The sequence below is a fragment of the Rhinolophus sinicus genome, chromosome 1 (assembly GCF_057876585.1).
Source record: "Rhinolophus sinicus isolate RSI-liver-muscle chromosome 1, RSI-T2T, whole genome shotgun sequence".
NCBI classification, from domain to species: domain Eukaryota; kingdom Metazoa; phylum Chordata; class Mammalia; order Chiroptera; family Rhinolophidae; genus Rhinolophus; species Rhinolophus sinicus.
Genome location: NC_142501.1, coordinates 155,285,627 through 155,309,610, shown reverse-complemented (window position 1 = coordinate 155,309,610; position 23,984 = coordinate 155,285,627). Strand labels below are relative to the sequence as shown.

The 23,984-nt window shown below is 32.2% G+C and overlaps 1 protein-coding gene across 4 annotated transcripts in view; it reads left to right on the top strand.

Moving 5' to 3' along the window:
• Positions 1-38: 38 nt before the first annotated feature.
• The window catches only part of LOC109436821 (sulfotransferase 1 family member D1), a 39,149-nt gene continuing 15,203 nt past the window's right edge, over positions 39-23,984 (top strand). Inside the window, exons 1-3 of one of the 4 annotated variants that reach the window (XM_019715656.2) lie at positions 39-482; positions 19,227-19,379; positions 23,116-23,241. In XM_019715656.2, coding sequence (XP_019571215.2) covers positions 19,235-19,379; positions 23,116-23,241 — 271 coding nt within the window. In that variant the 5' untranslated portion in view covers positions 39-482; positions 19,227-19,234. Of the gene's footprint in view, positions 483-3,599; positions 3,624-9,448; positions 9,473-15,539; positions 15,657-19,226; positions 19,380-23,115; positions 23,242-23,984 lie in introns of those variants that run through there. The other 3 variants (XM_088791224.1, XM_074324487.1, XM_074324486.2) reach the window with 3 other exon arrangements.

Sequence of the window (23,984 nt, the reverse complement as noted above, 5' to 3'; positions counted from 1 at the left end):
CTCTGCTCCCACCCAGGGAGCATGCTCATGCCTGTCTAACTTCCCAACTCTAGGAGTACAGACAAACAACTTTTAAGCGAGGGCTTCTAATTGGAGCACTGGAGCTATGAAACAGCCAACTGTGTTTCACTTTGCTTTTATAATTGAAATCGAAACAAAAGTAAAAGTAAATGTGAAAAGCTTCATTTATTATACATACTCATAAGTAATTCCAGAGACTTTCTCTGGGCTCTTTGTTTCATTCTATTTCCTCCCACAAGTGACAACAAAAGCCTTCCCTTAATCCTTTAATCTTTAAAATAAGAACAGACTTTATACAGCTTAATCATTAATTTCGTACAGCTCTACAGAGTTCACCTTTTGCCTTCTTATTGCCTGGTAACAGATTATCTTGTTTGACTGAAACAACAGAGTGAAACTTCCATTAACCAATTACTGTAGAAACAAAATCTGGACTTCCAGCTTCTCAAGACAGGCTCCTGGTAAGTGATTTATCAACTGTATTTAAAGTGCCCATATTTTATATAAAACTAAATTCAACAATTGAAAAATTAGAGAATGTGAAATGGAAAGTTCTAGTATGAATGTTTTTCCATAAAATGGAAAATACTTGGGGATTATTACATCCAGATTTCTTATCTTAAAATCACAGGATTATTTTTCATATTTAAAATTGTGTTAAAGTAGGCTGCTCTACTAATTTTAGGTTTATAAAGCTAAAATAATATTAAAGGCTATTAGTCTTTACCTTCTCAGTATTTCTATTTAATTCAAAGCAATAGTCTTGCATCATCCACCGCTAGGATGAGTTCTTAAAAATTCTAGTGTGTGAATATGAAAATGAGGTCTCAGCAAAGATATAGTTTTCACAAGTCTGCTTTTGTGTACTTCTCAAGATTCCCAAAGACAATGTATTGTACAGATACTAAATAAGTGCATTTTCCACTGATGACTGCTTTATTTCCTATTTCAAAAATATTTTAACTCTATGGAATGTTTTCACTACAATATATATTCAATCTTTTTAATCATTAAGTCAGAGAACCACTATAGTGTTGTGTTCTTCAAATTTCCAGAAACTCTTACTTCCTAAAGTGTTTTGAAATAAGATTTGATCTATTTTATTTTTTTCACATATACCCTCCTCTTGTCATTTTAATGAATAACCACTTCAGTATGTTCACTTAAAACATCCCTGTTTTTTCTCTTGTGTTTATTACCAAAGCATTATTTTAAGAACCCTACATTAGTACAAAAAGCCCTGATAAATGAAGAGTCATGTGACATCATTGTTTATCATAGTAATGAAAATACTTAACATTATATTTTAACAACAAATGATAAAAGCTTAATATATTTTAAATCCAAATATTTTAAATTAAAACAACTTTAGTAAGTCAGTATTTAGTCTAATGCTTGTGATTAGCCATTATAAGTTTTTCTCCAGTGGATAAATACTTCACAGTTACTATTTTTTAAAAATCTAAATACTGTATTTCCCCAAAAATAAGACCTAGCCGGGCCATCGGTTCTAATGAGTCTTTTGAAGCAAAAATTAATATAAGACTGGGTCTTAATATAATATAATAATATAATAATATAATGCCGGGTCTTATATTAATTTTTGCTCCAAAAGACACATTAGAGCCAATGGCCCATCTAAGTCTTATTTTCGGGGAAACACGGTATTTTCCACAGATAGTTGAAAAGTTATATATTTGAAATGTATAAGCCAATGTCCTGAAAATGTTCCAAAATTATATTTTTATTTACTTATGTTTTTCAATTACAGTTGACATTCAATATTATTTCAGGTATACAACACAGTGGTTAGACATTTATATTACTTACAAACTGATCCCCCGTAATTCTAGTACCCACCTGGTACCATGCAGTTATTTCAATATTGCTGACTATATTCCCTATGCTGTACTTTACAACCCCATGACTATTTTGTAATTACCAATTTGTACTTCTTCATTTCTTCACCTTTTTTCACACAGTCACCCAAGCCTCCTCCCATCCGATAACCATGAGTTTGTTCTTCCTATCTATGAGTTTGTTTGTTTTGTTTGTTCATTTATTTTGTTTCTTAGATTCCACATATAAGTGAAATCATATGGTATTTGTCTTTGACTTATTTCACTTAGCATAATATCTATCTCTGGGTCCATCCATGTTGTTGCAAATGGTAAGATTTCATTCTTTTCATGGCCAAGTAATATTGCATTCTATATATGTACCACTTCCTTATTCATTTTTCTATTGATGGACACTTTAGGTTGCTTCCACATCTTGGCTATTGTAAATAATGCTGCAATAAACATAGAGGGGCATACATCTTTTCAGATTAGTATTTTGCATTTTTTGTATAAATACCCAGAAGTGGGAATGCTGGATCATATACTAGTTTTAATTTTTTGAAGACCCTCCATATTGTTTTCCATAGTGGCTAAACCAATTTGTAATCTAACCAACAGTGCATCAGGTTTTCCATGCTTTTTTCACTTCCTCAGCAACATTTGTCATTTGTTGCTTCATTGATGATAATCATTCTGACAGGTGTGAGGACATTCTATTACATTTTTTATTTGCATTTCTCTGATGATTAGTGACCTTCAACATCTCTTCATATATCTATTGGCCATGTGTATATCCTCTTTGGAGAAATGTCTATTCAGGTCCTCTGCCCACTTTTTAATCAGATTTTTTTTTTTTTGGTATTAAGTTGTATATGAGTTCCTTATACATTTTTTATATTAACCCCCTATCAGATGTATCATGGGTGTATACTTTTTCCCACTCAGTAGGTTATCTTTTCATTTTGTTCATGGTTTCCTGCCCTTGCAAAAACTTTTTAGAGTGATGTAGTCTCTTTTTTTTTTTTTTATTTCCCTTGCCCAAAGAGATATGTCTAAAATACTATTACTAAGAGCAATGTCAAAGAGTTTACTGCCTATGCTTTCTTCTAGAAGATTTTTGGTTTTGGTTCTTACATTTAAGTCTTTAACCCATTTTGAGTTAATCTTGTACATGATACAAGAAAGTGTTCTAATTTAATTTTTTTGAATGTATCTTTTCAGTTTTCCCAATACCATTTACTGAACTGACTGTCTTTACCTCATTGTATATTTTTGCCTTATTTGTCATAGATTTTTTAAAATTTAATTTTTATTTTTAATTACAGTTGACATTCAGTATTATTTTATATTAGTTTCATGTGTACTGCATAGTGGCTAGACATTTATATAATTTACAAAGTGATCTGCCTGATAAGTCTAGTACCCACCTGGCACCATAAATAGCTTGGCATTATACATAGTTATTTCTATATTGTTGGCTATATGCCCTAATGCTGTACTTTACATACTCATGACTATTTTGTAACTACTAATTTGTACTTCTTAATCCCTTCAACTTTTTCACCTAGCCCCCAATCCCCTTCCCATCTAGCAACCATCAGTTTGTTCTCTGTATCTATGAGTCTTTTCTGTTTTGTTTGTTCATTTATTTTGTTCTTTAGATGCCATATATAAGTGAAATTATATGATATTTGTCTTTCTCTGTCTGACTTATTTCACTTAGCATAATGAACTCTAGGTCCACCAAAGTTTTCACAAACGGTAAGATTTCAATCTTTTCAATGGTTGAGTAATATTCCATACTATATATGTACCATATCTTCTCTATCCAATTGTCTATAGATGGGCACTTAGGTTGCTTCCGTATCTTGTCATTGTACATAATACTGCAATAAACGTAGGAGTGCATATAGCTTTTCAAATTAGTGTTGTCATAGATTTGTTGACCATATAGTTATATAGGTTTATTTCTGGACTCTCTATTCTGTTCTCTGCCCATGTGACTTTTTAAAAAATTTATGTGTCTTTTTAAAAAAAAATTATTGGGGAATATTGGGGAACAGTATGTTTTTCTAGGACCTCTCAGCTCCAAGTCAAGTTGTTTTCAATCTAGTTGTGGAGGGTGCAGCTCACTGGTTCATGTGGGAATCAAACCGGTGATCTTGGTGTTATGAGCACTGCACTTTAACCAACTGAGCCAACTGGCCACCACTACCTGTCTATTTTTAATGCTAGTACAGTGCTGTTTTGGTTACCGAAGCCTTGCATAGTTTGATATTAGGTAGCGTTGTACGTCCAACTTTGTTCTTCTGTCTCAAGATTGCTTTGGCTATTTGGAATCTTTTGTGGTTCCATATAAATTTTAGGATTATTTATTCTGGTTCTGTGAAAAATGCCACTGGTATTTTAATAAGTATTGTATTGAATCTATAGATCGTTTTGGGTAGTATGGACATTTTAAATGATGTTAATTCTTCCAAGCCATAAGAATGGTACATGCTCCATTTATTTGTATCTTCTTCAATTTTCTTCTTCAATGTCTTACAATTTTCTGAGTACAGGTTTTTTTATCTCCTTGGTTAAATTTATTCCCAGGTAATTTACTCTGTTTCATGCAATTATAAATGGAATTCTTTTCTTAACTTATTTATCTTTCTGATAGTTTGTTAATGGTGTATAAAAATGCAATTTATTTCTGCATATTAATTTTGTATCCTGATATTTTATTGAACTCATTTATCAGTTCTAAGAGTTTTGTGGAATCTTATTTTTTTTAATGGTATGTAGATTTGTTAGCTATCAACATGTATAAAGCTATACTGGACTTTAAAATCACTACACCCTCAATTTAAAGTGAGAATAATATAATTGAAGTCTTATACTGTCATATGATATCTAAATTTCCAGATATACTAGAAGTTTTTATGTGATTTAAAAAAAAGTTAATTTTGGGTCACATGACTCATTTAGTATTTCATGATGGCCCACAGTATTTAGAGGATGTTTTTCAACATCAATTGGATTCTTTGTTCTTCCTGGAATGTTAGTAAATTTATATCTTTCTTCATTTCTTCTAAGAGCAACTTCCTCTTTGGTGCTGTAACTTGATACCAAAAAATGTAAAAGAGTCTTTGAAACTGATTTCAAACACTGACAGGAAATAACTTTCAAAAGCATTTATAAATTTGCAGAATACTTTCATGGACCTGTGGCCAGGCAGAATCTAAAATATTCCAGTGTAAGGTACACAAGTGGATTAAGGCAGGCAGTTATCTACTTCTATGAAGAATTAAAGAGCAGTTCTATCAAGCTTCACAATATACATGTCTCATCCCATCTCATCTTACCACATCCTGGGAATAGGTTTTAAAGAGGAAGAAGAGTGGAGATAACATTAATCTTTCATAGAGAAGAGAAATTCATTGCTAGGGGAAAAGGTTTGGCAACAAGGAATCTGACATTGCCCAGATAATTTTCTTTAGGTCTGATTCAGCCCACCATGGGTCACTTCACCCTTGGAAACGTGGATTTAAGATTAACCTTAACTCTAGTCTTCTCAAGTTAGCAGAAATTATCAATTCTTTTATTCTATAGAAATACTATCATTTCTCAAAGAGACTGCATTTTTTATCTTACCTTCAAAAGAAACTCATGCATAAAAGTTACTGTACTCATGTAAGTTGTAGATGAGTAAAGAAGAAGGAAACATTTTAAATACAATAATGAATTTCCTCTGTTAATAAAATGACTCCTTGGTTTAAAAAAATCATATATATATATATATATATATATATATATATATATATATATACACACACATAGTATAGATAGATAGATAGATAGATTTTTTTTAGAGTTTGTGTTGAGAAATCGATAACAGATATATGCAAAAAAGGTAACAATATTATTGTGTCATAAAACAAAAATGACTAAAGTTGTAGAAAGCTGAATCTATGACAATAAATATTATATTATATAATAAATACAAAACAAATAAAATGTTATGCTTCAAATAGCATATTTTCAAAGTAAAAATTAAAACTCATACTGTATATGTTAACAGTTTTGAGATAAATTGATCAAAACATGTTCAGAGGGAGATCTTACACAATCATAATCTATTTAACAGATTAATTTTTTAAAAAGAGTAGCGGGGTCAAATATATGGTGATGGAAAAAGAACTGACTGTGGGTGATGAACAAACAACACAATATAGAGATGACGTATTATAGAATTGTATACTTGAAACTGATATAATTTTACTAACCAATATCATCCCAATAAATGTAATAAAAATATAAATTAATAAGATTTTGAATATTTAAAAATACATTGATATTGAATTCATTTGTATGTGCATCTATATATATATACACACTCAATTAAGTTCATACTACCAATAGATAATAAAACTTACAATAAAATGATCATTTATTGGTGCAAGAAAATCACCCTCACATCTAAAATGTAGAATTTGTAATGTTTGCATTCTCTAGACCAGCAAGTTAACATTGAGAAATGAATTAAACATTGTTATAAAATACAATTGATTAGAAAATTAAAGCCAACCAAATATATTTTCTTTAAAATAATCTATTGGGTAAGGAATCTTCCTATAATTAAATACAAATTATGTAGTAAATAATAAAAACTGGCAATATTAAAAATCTCAGAATTGGCCAAAGCTGTGATCAAGGGCAAATTCAAAACTTTAAACACTTTTATATTGGGGTTTTTGTTTTTTTTAAAGAAAGTGAACTAATTATTTTACTGAAGGAAAAAAAAGGGAACAAGGTGGTTGCCAGAATCTGTAAAACCGATTATAATTTCTTACTTTATTTCATATATGTTGTTTCACTTTGGGAAATGCTCATACCTCTTCCAAGCCTCAGTTTCTTTTTCTGTAAGATAGGGATAAATAATATCTATCTTAAAAATGCTATAAGGCTAAATTATTATTCTAGTTATTTTTGTTGTTAGTGTTTTATTGATCTTTAGTCTGTGTCAAGCGTTGTTCTATGTACTTTACTCATTTAATTCTCACAACTATCCAGTGCAATGACATGTAATATTCCCATTTTACCAATGAGGACATTATGGCAAAGAAAATGTATTGGAAAATTATTGAAAACCACACTTGGAAGGTTCTTTTGAAAACTTAGTCCTATCCATAGTAAATACTCCATAAATGTTTATTTCTCAACCTATCTACTTTTGCCTACTTTGGGTTTTATAAAACAGGAAACTTTCACTTAGTTGGTTGTCTTACTTAAAACTTCAGGTAAAATCATATAGCCCCATGGTGTCAGGAAACTAAATCATTAAAGAAACAAACAAACAAACAAAAAATCGCCACATATACAAACACACACACGCACACTTATGTTTTTAATGAAAATACATGTTTATCTTATTTCTAATATGTATTTCATTTAGGCTAACAAGTAAGGCTTATTACAAAGCAGTTTTTTATGTTTTTGGGAACTGAAATGATTATCTTACCAATGTTTTCCATTGCTATGGCACTGGAAAGCTGGTTTCTGGATTTTATTAGGCCCCAGGGTTCTCAGATGGAGAAGAGTATAATTAATTCTTCACTGTCAAATACCTTTGTTGAAAGACCCTGCCAATAAAAAAGTGCCTAATAGCAAATGGCATCCAATACTTCCTGACTAGGTACAATTAATTGTCTGAGGATATCAAAGAGTAGTGTATATATAACCTTAAAATTTCTGTGTGAGATGGAGGATACAGGTAAGTGCAATTTTCTCCTCCTAAAAGGCTAAAGTTGCCAAGCACTTGTAGGGTTAATGATTGATTGTTAGGCAGAGATTAAATATAAAAATTTAGACCCATTATCTCTTTTTGTGTGGGACAGTGACAGATGGAGAATTGTTCTCTAGGTACAAGAGAATGCACTTTTCTTTGAATTTGAGGCAGCATTAAAATTTTTAAAAAGCATAGACTTTGAGATTATGATGGTATTAATGGTGATAATATTAAATAATTTTAGTAATACTTAAGCTGTATTCAGCAATTTTTGCATGCCAGACAGCATGCTGCATCTTTATGCACTTTCAATTATTTCATTTATGAAATTATAACAATGACGATGACACAATGATAATGATTCTATGAATTGGATACTATCTGCTAAAATGAAGAATTCTGTGCACAAAATAAAGTTCGCTTGCCTAAGCCACATAGTTGGTAAATTCTAGATTTTTCTAACAGTAGCCATTCAGCAACAAAGCTGAGTGCTTTTATATTCGGTATGTTATGTCCCAGGATTTTAAACCTGATTTTACCATTTATAAGTTTTTTGTAGTTGGGCAAGTTGCATAAACTCTGAAAATTTCTAATGATAATATGAATTTCAAAGCTATTGTTATTAGGCTTAAGTGGACATGTGTGATATGGAAAGTATAATGCCTATAAGTTTAATACATATCAATCTTCTTTATAGCCCATGTCTTAAAATTGCTCCATGTTGTTTTAAGCAATTAAATTTGGTAACTGTAATATGAGCTAAGACTGTTTATAAGATACAGTTTTTGGGAAGAGAATATGGCCTCATTTATAGGTACACGGCAAACAACATACAACAATCAAAAGCCATGTAATTGGATCATTTATTGCAGAGATAAACTGCCACGGGTCGTGTGAAAAATACAGAATAGTACTTGTATTATTTTTGAGTTTTTATAAATGAGAAGTTTTATAAATGTGTACTTTGAGTTTTTATAAAAGCAAAGAAGCATTTTAATTAGGAATATCCTAATGGGGTGTTTTAGTGATAAAGGAGTGTTCTGTAAAAATGCTCATTCCTTTCTTGTTTCCATTGTTGTGATGTAAAGCATATAGTTTGGTAATCAAAAAATATTAATTTCACTTAAAATTGTATAATGTTAGGTGTGAAACAAACTGGAGTAACCGCTTGGTATATTTCCCTTATTTTTTAGATAGGTAAAATATGGCTCAAAACTGTGAGGTAAGTAAGTAGCTGAGGGTCATACCACACTGGTTTGTGGAAAAGCAGGACTTATTTGCCTCTACTCCAGTTCTCAAAGCTATGTTTAGAAAAACCCCACAAATACAGCATTCCTATTAGTAAAATATTTAGCTTTCACATATTGAAAAAGGAACTAATAAAATCTGTCCTGTTTAGGTTAAGAATCTGTTGAATATCAAAATATCACTTTCTAGGAAAATAATGTATTATTATCAGTTTAGTATTCAATTTGTCTTAATGATTAAGATGTATCATATCCTTAAGTACAATATTTCATTATTTTTATTCACTAATGGGCCTGAGAGTCAATAGTTTTGCTCACGTAAACATGGATTAACATTGACTTTAACAGCCTGAAGAATATTAAATTGTTTCCAAGGTTTTGCAGTTATCCCCCAGAGGAAGTATGTTTCAAGGGACATTTTCAGAGAAGTAAACAAAAGAGGTCTAAGGGAAACATTCATCTTCTTACAACATTTCCTGAGCTTTCACCAGCTCAATTTCTCTCACGTAGTGTTGTTATATATCACTCAAATATCATCCTTTTAATGATTTTTAACTTGAAGATACTCATTTAAAGCTCTCAGGAGTTTAAAGGTAAGATAAATTTGACTGCATTTCTTCCACGAATACTTTTGGGTTTTTTAGGAGTCATATTGTTAATTTAGAATATTAAACTCATGCAAAATTTGAATAGGATACAGGAAATATTAAAATACACTTATATGATTAGTTCACCTTTAATGAATGACCTGTAAATAACCAGATATTGGCAAAAACACAGATATTACAAAAAGCTACATAAATTGAAATATTTTATTATACAGCTTTCCACATGAAGCAAGGTCTAAAATGTACAATTTATCCCTTTAGAAATGGTCCCAAATAAAATTTTATGTAATGAGATAAAATATGAGTATTGAATAAAGACAAATATTATTGTAATAAATCATCAGTGTGATTCAGATTTTCTAAAAGTCATTTCATATGCACTATAGTAGATTAAATCTCCATATATTTACAGAACACTTTAGTGTGTGCATTATTGAGCAAAAAGGAACACTGTTTCTCTATCTTTTCTACCTAGAATATTCTTTTGCTAAACGTCATGGTCAAAATCTGATTAGCCAAACATCATGGTCAAAATCAAATCATATCACTTGTACTATAGATCTGATGACCACTTTACCATAATTTAACACTTCTTCTGTTATGTTGCCTTGTATTAAGATTTATTTCTTCAGTGTTTATATTTCAGTGGTGAACATTGCTAGCTGTGTAGTAAGACTATTAGGGTTTAAACCCAGTCCTGCCATTTAGTGACAGTATGTGATCTGGGCAAGTTACTTAAACATTCTCTTGGTTAATTTCTCTCTTGGTCAAATGGGGATAATAAGACTTAAATTAGGAGATTTTTTTATGAGGATTAAATAACAAAATACATGCGCTAAAAACAAGGTTGTGTGTGTGTGTGTGTGTGTGTGTGTGTGTGTGTGTGTATTTTGGATAATGATTTACAATGTAAACTCCTTGTTGATCGTGTTTATGACATAGTATAAAAGTGCTAGTTTGACAATAAAAATTATAGTGGTAACATAAAATAATTTGATACCTGATTATTCCACCTAGACTATTAGGGAAGCTTCATCTCATTTCAATATACATTTATTAACCTCAATAAAGTAAAGGCCTTGGATTACAAAGTCAAATACATGTTCCAATCCTGGGACAAGGAACCTAAATTCTAATGAAGAAAACACATTGTAAACAGATAATAACAACACACTAAAATGTATAAAATTCTATCAGTATGTTAAAGATATGGAATTGGAGAAGAGAGTAATTTTGAGAATATCTGAAATTTGCACAAGATTTTGAGAAATGAATTGGCATTTTCCAGATAGACAAGAGAAATAAGAATATCAGGTCAAGGACAGAAATGTCCAATTGCAACAACTAGAGGGGAGGAAGTAGAATTTTTGTTTTTTCAATGGCCTGGTTGCTAGAGGCTAAAGTCTAAGTGCTGAGTGGAGGTAAACAGAAAGAGGGTCAAAGAAGTTTAAATGCAAAAATCATGATAACGCTCTTTAAACTTTATCCTTTCAATGACGAGGCTGTGATCAGGTTTTTTTATATCAAGGTGATAACAGTTAATGAACATCTCAAAAGAGAGAAAGTTAATGTATTTTTCTTTTTTTTTAAATTAAAATTTATCGGGGTGAAAATTGTTAGTAAAGTTACATAGATTTCATGTGTACAATTCTGTAATACATTATCTATATATCTGTGATCAAGTTTTCAATATAACATAATGAGAGTTGGCAGGTAGAAAGGAGGAACTGAGCTTAGAGATAAGGAAACTAATTTTAAAACCATTGCCATAGTACAGGGTATATGATGATAGGACATTAATAAAGGCTTGCTTGGACAATAATAATGATAACAGTAATGGCTACCATTTACTAAATATGCACCATGTTCTTTCAACAACCAAGTTATATCCATCTTCTATTCTCCACCACAATAGCTGCATAAATTAAGTAAATCATTACCTTTGTTTTATGATTAGAAAATTGAAATCAGGTTTTTTGATTTGTACAGAGTCACTTTGGTAGTAAATGATAGATCTGGCATATGAATCATTAATCTAGAGAACTTATAGTCTTAACCACTAAGCTAGTTCATGAAGAGAAGCTGCTTTTCCCAGGGATTCTTGAAAGACAAAAACAATTAGATTTGTGAACCAGCTGGATTTGGAAGAGTCAAATATAGAATCTAAGATGACTTCCAGATTTCTGACTTCAGTGGTGGGTGAATATGGTATCACCAAAATATAAGGTACATAGGAACTCTCAGACAAGAACTGTTCGCTAGAGAGTGAGACTCATGTGTTAAATTTGTTGTTATTAAATTTGAGATGGCTAAGGAACATCTGGGAGAAGATGGGCAATAGTAGTTGGATATACAGGTCTGCAGCTCAAAACAAAATAAAGATAAATCTACCTTTTGGAGGATCAGCCTATAGGTGGTTGTTAAAACCATGGTAAAGTGTGTAAAGTAAGATAAGAGACAAATATCAACTATAGGACTCCAAGAAAAACAAAACAAAACACACTTCTGGTCTATATATTCATTTGGGAAATTGAGAATTAATAAAGAGACAGGAGCATAAAAATCAAGAAAGTTTCAGAAGAATATATGGTCAAAAATATCAAATACCATATGTAAGTAAAATTAAACATGGATTTAATCATTTACATCGTATGTGAACACTGCAAGAGCATTGGGAAGTGATGAGGAGAATTACATGTTTCTTTATTTACAGTCAACACTTCCTCACATTTCCATATTAGTTCAATAATGTCATTCCTCTGTTCAAAATCCTAAGTAGCCCTTCATATCATTAATTGAATATACACTCTGGAGCACAACATTCACAATTGTCTACAATAGGGACAATTTTTCAATTACACATATATCCTTCACTACCCACTAGACAGCAAATTTTATGTAGGTAGAAGGCTTTTCTGTCTTTTGCCTGGCCAACTGTTAGTATGTAGTTGACACATAATTGATATTGTTGAAGGAATCAATGAAGGAATTACTCTCCTGAAAATGAAGAAACTTTCAGTCAGTGTGATCCACTCACCCTCTCCTGAACATATCTCATACATTTCTTCTCTTTTACCTTTATTCTTGCATCACATACTCTCATGAATAATCATGATATCTATTCTTGTTAAAACTCTATCAACCCCTCACACCTGATCTCAAATGTTATCATTCTCCAGGTCTTTTCTAGTATCCTCAATTAGATGTCTTCCTTCTTTAAATCTTGATGAAGGATTCTATTTCATGATACTTATATACATTCAGCTTTGTTTTATAAACATTTTTATCTTCAAGAATTACATATTTATTAAGATAAGAGTTTACAAAAATAAGTGTTATCTGTGTATATATTAGTGCATTGCACATAACAAGTACTTCAATAACTATTGACCATAATAAATATAATATATATTTTAAAGCTTGTAATAAAGTAATATATATGTAATTTCAATGTAAATGTACTGTGATGTGATGTAAACGTACTCAGTCAGATATGATACATCTGAGTATATTTCATCTATTGGGGTCAGGTTTTTCGGTGTCATAATGTAGACCATAACCTGATTCCCATGCTAGCCAATCCACTATTCAATATAAAAAAATTGGATATTAGATACTCACAAATTCATAGAAGGATAGCTTTCGAAGGGCTCTCAGACATAATATATTTCAACCCTTTCATTTTATAGATGAAAAATGGAAGGTCAGAGAGGTGAATTGAAATACTTAGAGTCCTATAAGAAAATGATGTCCATATAGGAGGGCAAATATGGCTAACCATGGAGATGAAGTGATGTCAGCTTCAACTCCACAGGCAAGAAAGGCTTTTTTTCTATCACATCTTTGAGACGCTATTATTACCTAGTAGCAGTATCAAGTGTGTCACTTAGATCATATGTATTTGAGATAGTTGGGATATTCAGAAGCTGTGTCTACTATTGAGAAAAGCAGATCTCATTTCAGAAGATTACTTTTCATTTCTCATAACTTAATTTACTTTAACTTAGCAGAAGATATGTTAAAACTCAGAGGGGATGGTGTTCTGTTGTTGCGAGTGTGTTTTCTAGAGATTTATAGTTAACTTAGAACCTAGATAACAGAGTAGGAAAAGCAGATTCCTGTATAGGTTGGAAAGGGCTGATCTCATATTGATACATTTTGAATTTGCAACACAGTTTGAGACATTCACGAAAATGTTCAGAAGGCAACTGAATATATAAGTCTGTCAAGATATTGAAAACATTTGTATGTGTAGATCAGCATAGAGAGAGTGTTTAAAACTTTGAATTGGATGAAATCACTGAAAGAAAACTTACAGAGTAGAGAATGCTGAAGCCATCTGTGAGGCTTACCACATTTACAGTGTAGACACTCATTTATCTGTCCTTCATGTATAAATTCTAGTTCTCATTTCCTTACCATTGAACTCTTCATTCTTTACACTTTACCGTATTTTATTTTTTTTCGTGGTTCTTACATCTGTATACTATAATACTTATTCTGTGTTTATCTAACTCAGCATTGACTATAAGCTCTGTAAGAATAGATAGTTTCTCTGAGAATTTTCCTACACTATCCACAATATATTTGGCTGTTCAAAAAAAAATCACCAATATATCAATGACTTAACATAGTAACGAGTTACTTTTCACTGTCACAGTCTGAAGAAAGGTAAAGCAATCACCTCAGTCTTGTATCTAGGCATCTGAACACATTAACTCCAAAGGCTCCATGGCAGTAGAGATAGGACTAGAGGATAGAGGAAAGATTTTACATCACTTACAGCCCAACAGACAGAATTCAGTCGCATGCTCCCAATTTAACTGCAAAGGACAGTGAAAAATACAGTCTTTGTGCTGCGAAAGAGAATGCATTTTCTCTGCCTCAAACCCTGCTCTATCACCAGGGTCCAGAATATTCTTTGATACCCAGTACTTCCCAGTAAATGCTATTAAATAAATATAATAGAATTTGTTATTTAGAAAAAGGGAGGGAAATAACCTCAAATTCTGAACTTTTTGAATTTCTACACTTTCTTTTCACAGGCAGATATCCATGAAATTTAGCAAATATTTTCAGGAAATAGTGCAATAACAACACTATTAAATCATAGCACAATGCTGTCATAAATTTACTTTTGAGGCATAGCAAACACTAGAATCAACTTATCACCTACTGGAGGCATAGCAAACACTAGAATCAACTTATCACCTACTGGTATTGAAACTTTATAGTATTGATAAATCCCAAGACTTTTGGTAAAAGCAAAACGAACAAACAAACAAAAACTATCTAAATATATACTCCTCCCACAGTGACAATCAGGAACATCCCAGGATCGGTTACATATCACCATCCTCTCATATTAAGACAGAACTATGTTTAAAACTGTGCATAATTGCAGGGCAGAGGACACTCCTGTTCTGGAAGAGACTAGTCAGAAACCCAGTATTTCCCAGACAAACTTAATAACCCTGAAATCTCCAGTTTCTTACCACGTAATTTGGCTTAGTATTAACCACCCCTCCTTGCTTTCTGCACTCCAGGCACACAGGCCTTATTCCTCTCTCCTATCAGAGGTTGTTTCTACATGCTATTTCCTGCCTGGGAAGTTCTCCTCCAAATTAACTCTTGCTCTTTCCATAGAGAAAATATTTCTAAGCGGCATCACTGTCAATTTTCCTCTATTTGTGGATAAACCTCTGCTTCATAACAAACTGAGAATCTGATAAACATTAATGGACTGAATACATATGGAAGGAATTTCTAGAAAGTTTATTCCAGGAAGATTATAAAATCTCTTCTAGAAATCCTCTATCAGCATAGGTACATTTAATATAAGTAGTCATATCACAGAGCACAAAGAGCCCTTAACTCGTGGGATGAATTGCAAATCAAGTCAGTTTCAGTGGGGCTGGGACAGGGGCAAGATAGAGTAGAGAAGGTCAGCATCTCACTGAGCATTTACATACTGGTTTCAGAAGTGCTGATTACGTACTACATAGCAATGATACCCTAAAACATTTTTCATTTTGATTGTTTTTCAATGTAGTAAATAACAAAAAAATTAAAGAACTTGATTTGGAGTAATGAAGCCTGAGTTTTAGTACCAGCCTGACAACTATTTCTTGTGAAAGAAAGAATCTGTGGGTAATTGAGAAGAAACAAGGTAAGGCAACTGGAAAGCTGAGCCCAGTCTAATAGAAATATGAAAAAAGAAAAGACCATGGACAAGATTTGAGAAGTATGAAGCAGGGACACTGACCTTAGCTACTTTGAGAAGTTAATATATAAAGAAAGCAATCATGATCATAAATTTAAAGTATTAAAATTATTTTTCCTGTTATTATATTTTCCTCCCAAGATCTTAATTTCTGGGTGGAGGGATGGAGTGGTTAGAGGAACATAAATGTATCTGAGGGCTATCATATAAATTTATAGGCTTTCTGTATTCTGAGGCTGAGTTACTTAAGGTAAAGTTGCAGCTCTTTTATGAAATTCTTGGTAAAATGATTTGGATTTTAATTAGAAAATAATTGTTAAATAGTTTCAACCATAATATCTTACAAGTCAGAGTAAATTTATTTAAGGAGATAGACAATATTATTTTTATTGAGATATAATTGACATATAATATTAGTTTCAGATATGCAATGTAACAATTCAATATCTGTATATAGTGTGAAATGATCACAATAAATCTAGTTGACATCTGCCACCATACATAGTTATAGAATTTATCTTGTGATGAAAGCTGTTAAAATGTAATCTTTTAGCAACTTTCAAATATGCAATACAGTATTCTTTTTTTTTTTTTTTAAGATTTTATTGGGGAAGGGGAACAGGACTTTATTAGGGAACAGTGTGTACAGTATTCTTAACTACAATCACCGTGCTGTACATTACGTCTCCATGGCTTATTATTTTTTATAATTGGACATCTGTGCTCTTTGATTCCTTTCACCCATTTTGCATATTTCCAAAATCCTACCTCTGGCAATCACCAATCCACTCTCTGCATCTATGAACTCATCGTTTATTTGTTTTGTTTTGCTTTTTAGATTCCACATATAAGTGACATTAAATGGTATTTGTCTTTCTCTGTCTGACTTATTTCACTTAGCATAATGCCCTCAGGGTCTATCCAGGTTGTCACAAATGGCAAGATTTCATTATTTTTTTTTTATGGCTGAATAATATTTCATTGTGTGTATATACCATATCATCTTTAGCTACCCATTTTTGGGTATAGACTTAGGTGATCTTCGTGTTCTGGCTATTTTAAATAATGCTGCAATGAACATGGGGTGCGGTGCATATATCTTTTCAAATTGATGTTTTCCACTTTCTTCAGATAAATACCCACAAGTAGAACTGTCAAATCATTTGTTAATTTTATTTTTAACTTTTTGAGAAACCTCCATACTATTTTCCATAGTGGTTATACTAATTTACATTCCCACCAACACTTCACAACTGTTCCCTTTTCTCCACATCCTCACCAATGCTTATAATTTCTTGTCTGTTCTAAATATGTGAGATTATATCTCATTGTGGTTTTGATTTGCATTTTCCTGATGATTAGTGGTATTGAGCACTTTTTCATGTCCTTGTTAGCCATTTGTATATCTTCTGTCCATTTTTTAATTGGATTGTGTTTTTTTGTTTTTATTTTGTTTTGTTTGCTATTGAGTTGTATGAGTTCTTTATATATTTCGGATATTAGCCCCTTATATATGTGATTTAAAAATATTTTGTCCCATTTGGTAAGTTATGTTTTTATTTTGTTGATGGTTTCCTTGCTATCCAGAAATATTTTAGTTTAATATAGTCCTACTCGTTTATTTTTACTTTAGTTGCCTTTGCTTTTGGTGTCAGATCCAGAAAATCATTGCAAGACTATTGTCAGAGAAATTAAGAAAACTATCCCTGTTTTCTTCTGGGAGTTTTATGGTTTCAGGTCTTACATTCAGGGCTTTAATCCATTTTGAGTTAATTTTTGTGTATGGTGTAAGATAGTGGTCCAGATTCATTGTTTTGCATGTGTGGCTGTCCAGTTTTCCCAACACTATTTATTGAAAAGACTGTACTTTCCCTAGTGTATATTCTTGGCTTCTTTATCATAAATTGACCATATATTTGTAGATTTATTTCTGGGCTCTCTACTATGTTCCACTGATCTATGTGCCTTTTGTTATGCCAATACCATATTATTTTGATTACTATAGCTTTGTAATATACCTTGAAATCATGGAGTGTGATGACTCCAGCTTTGTTCTTCTTTGTCAAGATTGCTTTATCTACTTGGGATCTTTTGTGGTTCCACACACATTTTAGAATTGTTTGTTCTATTTCTGTGAAAAATGCCATTGGAGTTTTGATAGGGATTGTATTGAATCTGTAGATTAGTTTTGGTAGTATGGACATTTTAGCAATATTAATTTTTCAAATAGATGAGCACATATATTTCCATTTATGAGAATTAGAATATATTTCCATTTATATGTCTTCTTCAATTTCTTTCATTAATGTCTTATGGTTTTCAGTGTACAGGTCTTTCATCACTTTTGTTAAATTTACTCGTGGGTATTTTATTCTTTTTTTGATGCAATTGTAAATGGGATTTTTATTTAATTTGTCTTTCTGATAGTTTGTTATTAGTGTGTAGATATGCAACAGATTTTTGTGTATTGATTTTGTATCCTGCAACTTCATGACCTTTGAAAATAAAAGGTCTTTGGATGAGGTAGGGTAGGGATGGAGTTGGGAAGACTTGAAAAAAAAAAGAAAGAAAAAAGACTGCACTTCAGAAAACGTGCAGATTAAACTTTATCTATGACTCCAGAGACTTCTGATTTTAATTCTTAAAGACAGATTCAGCAGCTGCTAGAGGGTCTCAGGAAGCCTTTTAACCCCAAGATTGTTTTTCTAGAACTTTAGAGAAAGAAAAATAACCATTCAGCTCATTCTAAATTGGGAAACAACATGTTTTAGAGTAGGATTTAGGATATATTTCAAAGTCTTCCACTTTTATATATAGCAACTAAAGAGGAATAAGAATACCTTCATTAGAGCTATGCCCAAACTACAAAATGACATATGATGTCACTAGTGCTAAAAACTTCACCAGAGCATTATATTTCCAATGCTACGCTTACCTCAAGCTCTTTTCTTTTACCTTGTCCTTTTTGTCATTTAATTTCTCTTCTCTATCCTTCCTTCACACACCCTTTCATTCTTGTGGTCTGTTGTAGATAACTTAGATATAATCATTTACCAGCCCAACCAGTAATTTAACAGAGGCAGGTACTAAGTTAGGCCACTCCTGATTTTGCAGTTAACAAGGCCCAGCGCAGTTTGGAGCTTGTTCAGATTTCCACTGCAATGAAACGGCAGTGCTGTGGTTGAGACACTTTCTCCTGACTCCAAAGTTTAGTCACATTATTACATATCCCAGAAATCCTTGCCTGAGGAAATGTTGTACAATATTGAGTACACTGATAAACAGTGTTGATATTTACCGTATAAACAGCACATGTGAAATAAATTGTGCAAGACCTCATTAGTTTTTAATAATATTTCTTCTTTCACTGATTCATAATACACTGTACCATAATATGATGTTGCTGGATCTACAGTAATATTAATTTACTTAATTAAATATTAATTTGTTTTTTAATTTGATTGATGCTACTGAAACAAAGATGTTTTAACATATTTCCCTTTGTATAAAATCTAGTCTCAAAAATGGACAAGCTGGATGTCTTCAGAAGGGAGTTAGTGGATATCCAGGGTGTCCCTCTCTTCTGGAGCATTGTTGAGGCATGGTCCCAGGTGGAGTCATTTGAAGCCCGACCAGATGACCTTTTGATCTCCACCTACCCCAAATCTGGTAAGATCTTTTCATTTATTTGTACAGCTGACCCTTGAACAACATGGGTTGGAATTGCACAGGTTTACTTATTCACAGATTTTTTTCCAATAAATATAGTGTCAACCATCTGTATCCCAAGGTTTTGCATCCATAGATTCAACCAACCAAAGATAGCAAACAGTATTTTTAATCCCCAGATGGGAATCAGTGGATGTGAAAGGCTGACTTTACACATTGTTTTACATCATTTTATATAAGGAATGTGAGCATCTGTGGATTTTGGTATCCACAGGATCCTGGAACAAATTTCCTATGAATAACAAGGGTTATCTGTACTTAAGTTTTTGGGAAGCCAAATGTTAGTGTTGGCACCCCTAACCCCCATATTGTTCAAGGGCCAACTGTACTTGCTGATTAGTTATTGATCCATATGTGTAAGCCCACTGATCGGCAGATCACTAGTCAAGGGAATGCTGTAGCTATTGCTGAAATAGTTTTGTGTCAAATTAGACAAACTCACTGCCTATTCTGAAAGGTCTGCAATTAAATGGAGGCTCTGTCTGAAGGAAAATTAAAGCTGTCTGTCTCATTTTCCCTTTTAATTTCAAATACAAATTATTAAAACTGATATATAAATGATTTTGTTGCATTAGAATATAAATATATGTATATATACCCGCTATACATTTTAAGGTTTAGTTTGTTCATTCTAATATTTAAAAATATTTTGTCAAATATTCATATTTTATTATTTTAAACATATTTTATGAATATGTTTAGAAATTATTTGTTATAAATTTAAACAACTGCTGACTTAAGCATATGGTCTCAGAGAAGAAAACTGAAGATGACTTAATAGGAATCAATAACTTTTATATCTCCAGATCTTTTTATGACAGAATCTTCCAATTTACCCAGTGATAAATGTACAGAGAAATAGCAGATAATTGAGGTTCTCTCACCTTTTGTCCAATTAATTTACTTGATCTCATACTAAATCAGTTGTTCTAATTACTAAACTCTCTAAAGTCAACTTTCTTTTATATTCTTGCCTCATTTCTTAAAGGAAATGAGGAAAAGGCATTTTTAATAAGTATACAGACCACTGATCTTTTTTAGATTATAAATATTAAAATTACTTCAAAAGAATATGTAACAAGTCCTGGGAGGAAGGCCCAGAATTTAAGGAATTCTAATGTGACAACATTACAAACATTGCGTGAGAACAAAGAGCTTCCACCAGAAAGTAAACAAACGTACTGTACAGAACTTTGTAGATATAAAAAACAAGCTTGTTTTGGCAAAAGCTTGTTTTTTTTCTTTCTTTCCTACTGCTTACATTGTTCTTTGAGCAGTTTATTGTACCCAAATTATTTAGGACCAAACCTACCTTTCATTTCCTTGTTGAGGTACAAGTTTAGAAAAGGAAGGGCAATCACTGAGAATGTACCTGCTCTTTTGTTTTTGCTATTTTTAAAAAAATATGTTTACAAGCAGGAAACCATTACAATAACCTTTGGAAGGTATCATTATACAAATAGTTCATCTACAAAGATGCTCTTTGAAGCTGAATTTTTTCTGATGTAGTGAAAGTTAGATAGCTAGACGGCTACACATAAATTAATCATATGCTCTTCAGTCATATTTTAAATTTTGTTTCCTCTACAAGCTGTTGTGAACATATCTTAAAGTTATTAATATACCAGTGCCCTGTTCATTTTGTTTTAAAAGATCTAAGTTAACTACCACCTTACATGTACTAAATCATGTATTTAAAAAAAAATTAATGGAAAATAAACATTTTACAAAGCATAGCTAAGTTGGCACTTCTTCCAATCAGGTTTCATTGACTACAGTTTCAAACACACACTGATAGAAAATAAAATGTGTTATATCGTACTTTGGAATTTAGTTTGTTGTTTGTTTGTTGATTGGTTGGTTTGTTTTTCTATGAAGCATTGCTTAAGCCTAAACCAGACCAGGCAACAAACTATTCAAGTGTAGTATCAATTTGACCCACATTTTTCTTAGCACTGTAATTGTGTCAGAATATGGGGGACAGAGTCTTTACTTATGATTTAAGGACAAGAAGGAGCGAGAGTTGTCCACAAGAAAGGACTAAATAAAGTGAAGCCTAAAGTATGCTAATATCTGGAGCCAATTCAAAATACATCTGTGTGCCGATCATCCTTCAAAAATTTTGCTGTTTTCACAGATTAACTTAATTTTTTAGTTTCCACCCATGATTATTCAATTTAGTGACTATCATTACCCGTTTGGTAAAGAAGAAGGAGATGGGAATAGTTAAGAAGATATTTTTCTCCTATGTCTTATAATCTCTTTTTCAGCAGTGCCTTGATAACCACATCATCGAATTCCATAGACAATTAAGTAGACCATATGCTCACGTACTTTAGATCCATTTCTCAAAGACTGGTGAGACACAATCTCAAAAAGATTAGAATGACTTGATCTACTCTGTTCAATCAGGATATATTGTTTTTTGTTTGTTAGTGACACAGTAGTTACCACGGATACAATCACAAAGTTGTCTTTGTTTCCCTTCATTCGTCTACCAAATGTTGAACATTTTTGACTGAGTACTCTTCATTCCCAAAGTCTAATAGTCTTTTTGATGTTAACAGGAAATATACAAATTTGTGGTCAGACTCATTAAACTTGGCTGCTGCTTCTATCTATCCCACACAGGAAGATGAGTTATCATTACTTACACAATGTCTCTTTTATATCCCATATTTTACTTCCTTTTCAAGTTTTACTTTTGTGATTATTTTAATCAGATTTTACACACATACACACATAATACATATGTATCCTGTTACCCCGAAAATAAGACCTAATCGGACCATCAGCTCTAATGCAGCTTTTGGAGCAAAAATTAAGGTAACCCTGCCTTATATTATGTTGTATATTATATCCAGTCTTATGTTATAGTAAAATAAGACTAGATCTTATATGGTCCAGCTAGGTCTTATTTTCAGGGAAACATGATATGAGGTTATACAATTAAGTTTGCGAACTCATCTTAGGAAAAGTGCCACATGCCTCATTGCCGAATATCACTAGGGTCACCTTTGAACTACTCCCCTTGGGAAGCTATGCACCAACGCCAACGCCTAGTCCACCCTTCAAAGCAATTTTGGAACTCTTTTCCTAGAATGGCCATCAGAGCTGTTGTCATAATACCCTTGATGTTCTGAATTTCACCAAAATGCCTTCCTTTCAATATTTACTTTATCTTCAGATAAAGAAAGTGTCATTAGGGGCCAGATCAGGTTAGTAGGGAGGGTGTTACAATGCAGTTATTTGTTTACTGGCTAAAAACTCCCTCACAGACAGTGCCGTGTGAGCTGGTGCATTGTCATGATGCAAGAGCCATGAATTGTTGGCGAAAATGTAAGTCGTCTAACTTTTTCATGCAGCTTTTCAGCACTTCTGAATGGTTAACTATTTGTGCAGTTGGTACAAATTCATAATGAGTAATCCCTCTCATATCAAAAAAGGTTAGCAACATCATTGCAACAAGTTTGCAAACTTAATTGTCAGGCCTTCATATAAGTTCAAGATAGATAAGGCTATCTCTTAAGAAAAGGGAGAAGAGAGAAAGGGAATGTAAATGGAGAGCACATTTTTGTTTTTGATGTTACACAACTTCCTGTGACCCTCTCACACTCTTTTTGACAGAGAGTTTAGAGTCCCTTTCATTATCTTTTTTTTCTTTTTTTTTTTTCAGGAACAACCTGGGTCAGTGAAATAGTGGATTTGATCTATAACAATGGAGATACAGAAAAATGTAAACGGGATGCAATATACAACCGTGTACCATTCATGGAATTTATAGTTCCTGGATTCTCAAATGGTATTTCTTTTAATGTTTCTTTTCATTCTAGAAGTAAATAGATCCTCCTGTCTTTTCGTGGTATCTGAAAGAATCATGATGGAAAATGATACAGATAGAGCCTGGACAGTTGTATCATAAGTGTCTATAATAGAAGAGTAAAAATTTGGTTATTCCAGTAACCATATTATACTTCTCTTCCACCAAAAGATATTATCTGCATAAGAGGACATTTTGATGAGTATATTTTTTAATAGAACAGGTGGAAGTCTTTAATGTTTAAATATTGTATGAGCATTGTATATTGAAAATTCAGCATTTGATCCAATATAGAATCCTATCTCCTGCTAGTTAGCTGATGTTCACAGACACAAGAAAAATAATTATGAAAATATATGGTCTTCCATTATGAAAAATTTTTAACTTAGCCATGGACTTCACAGCTTAATTTGATCTCAGAATTTAATACAAGAAAGCTGGAAAGGGATTAAGAAATACAAATAGTTAAAAAATATTCATGGGGATGTAAAGGGTACTAGACTTATTGGGGTGATCACTTCGTAAGGTATATAAATGTCTAATCACTATGCTGTACACCTGACACTAATATCATATTGTATGTCAGCTGTAATTGAAAAACAAATACATTGAAAGGCCAAAAAAAGAAAGCTGGAAAGGGATTTTGAAAACTTCTATTAATAGTTCAATTTCCCCACATTGTGTAAATGAGACAGAGGAAAATAAAGGAAAAATTTGGACATCTT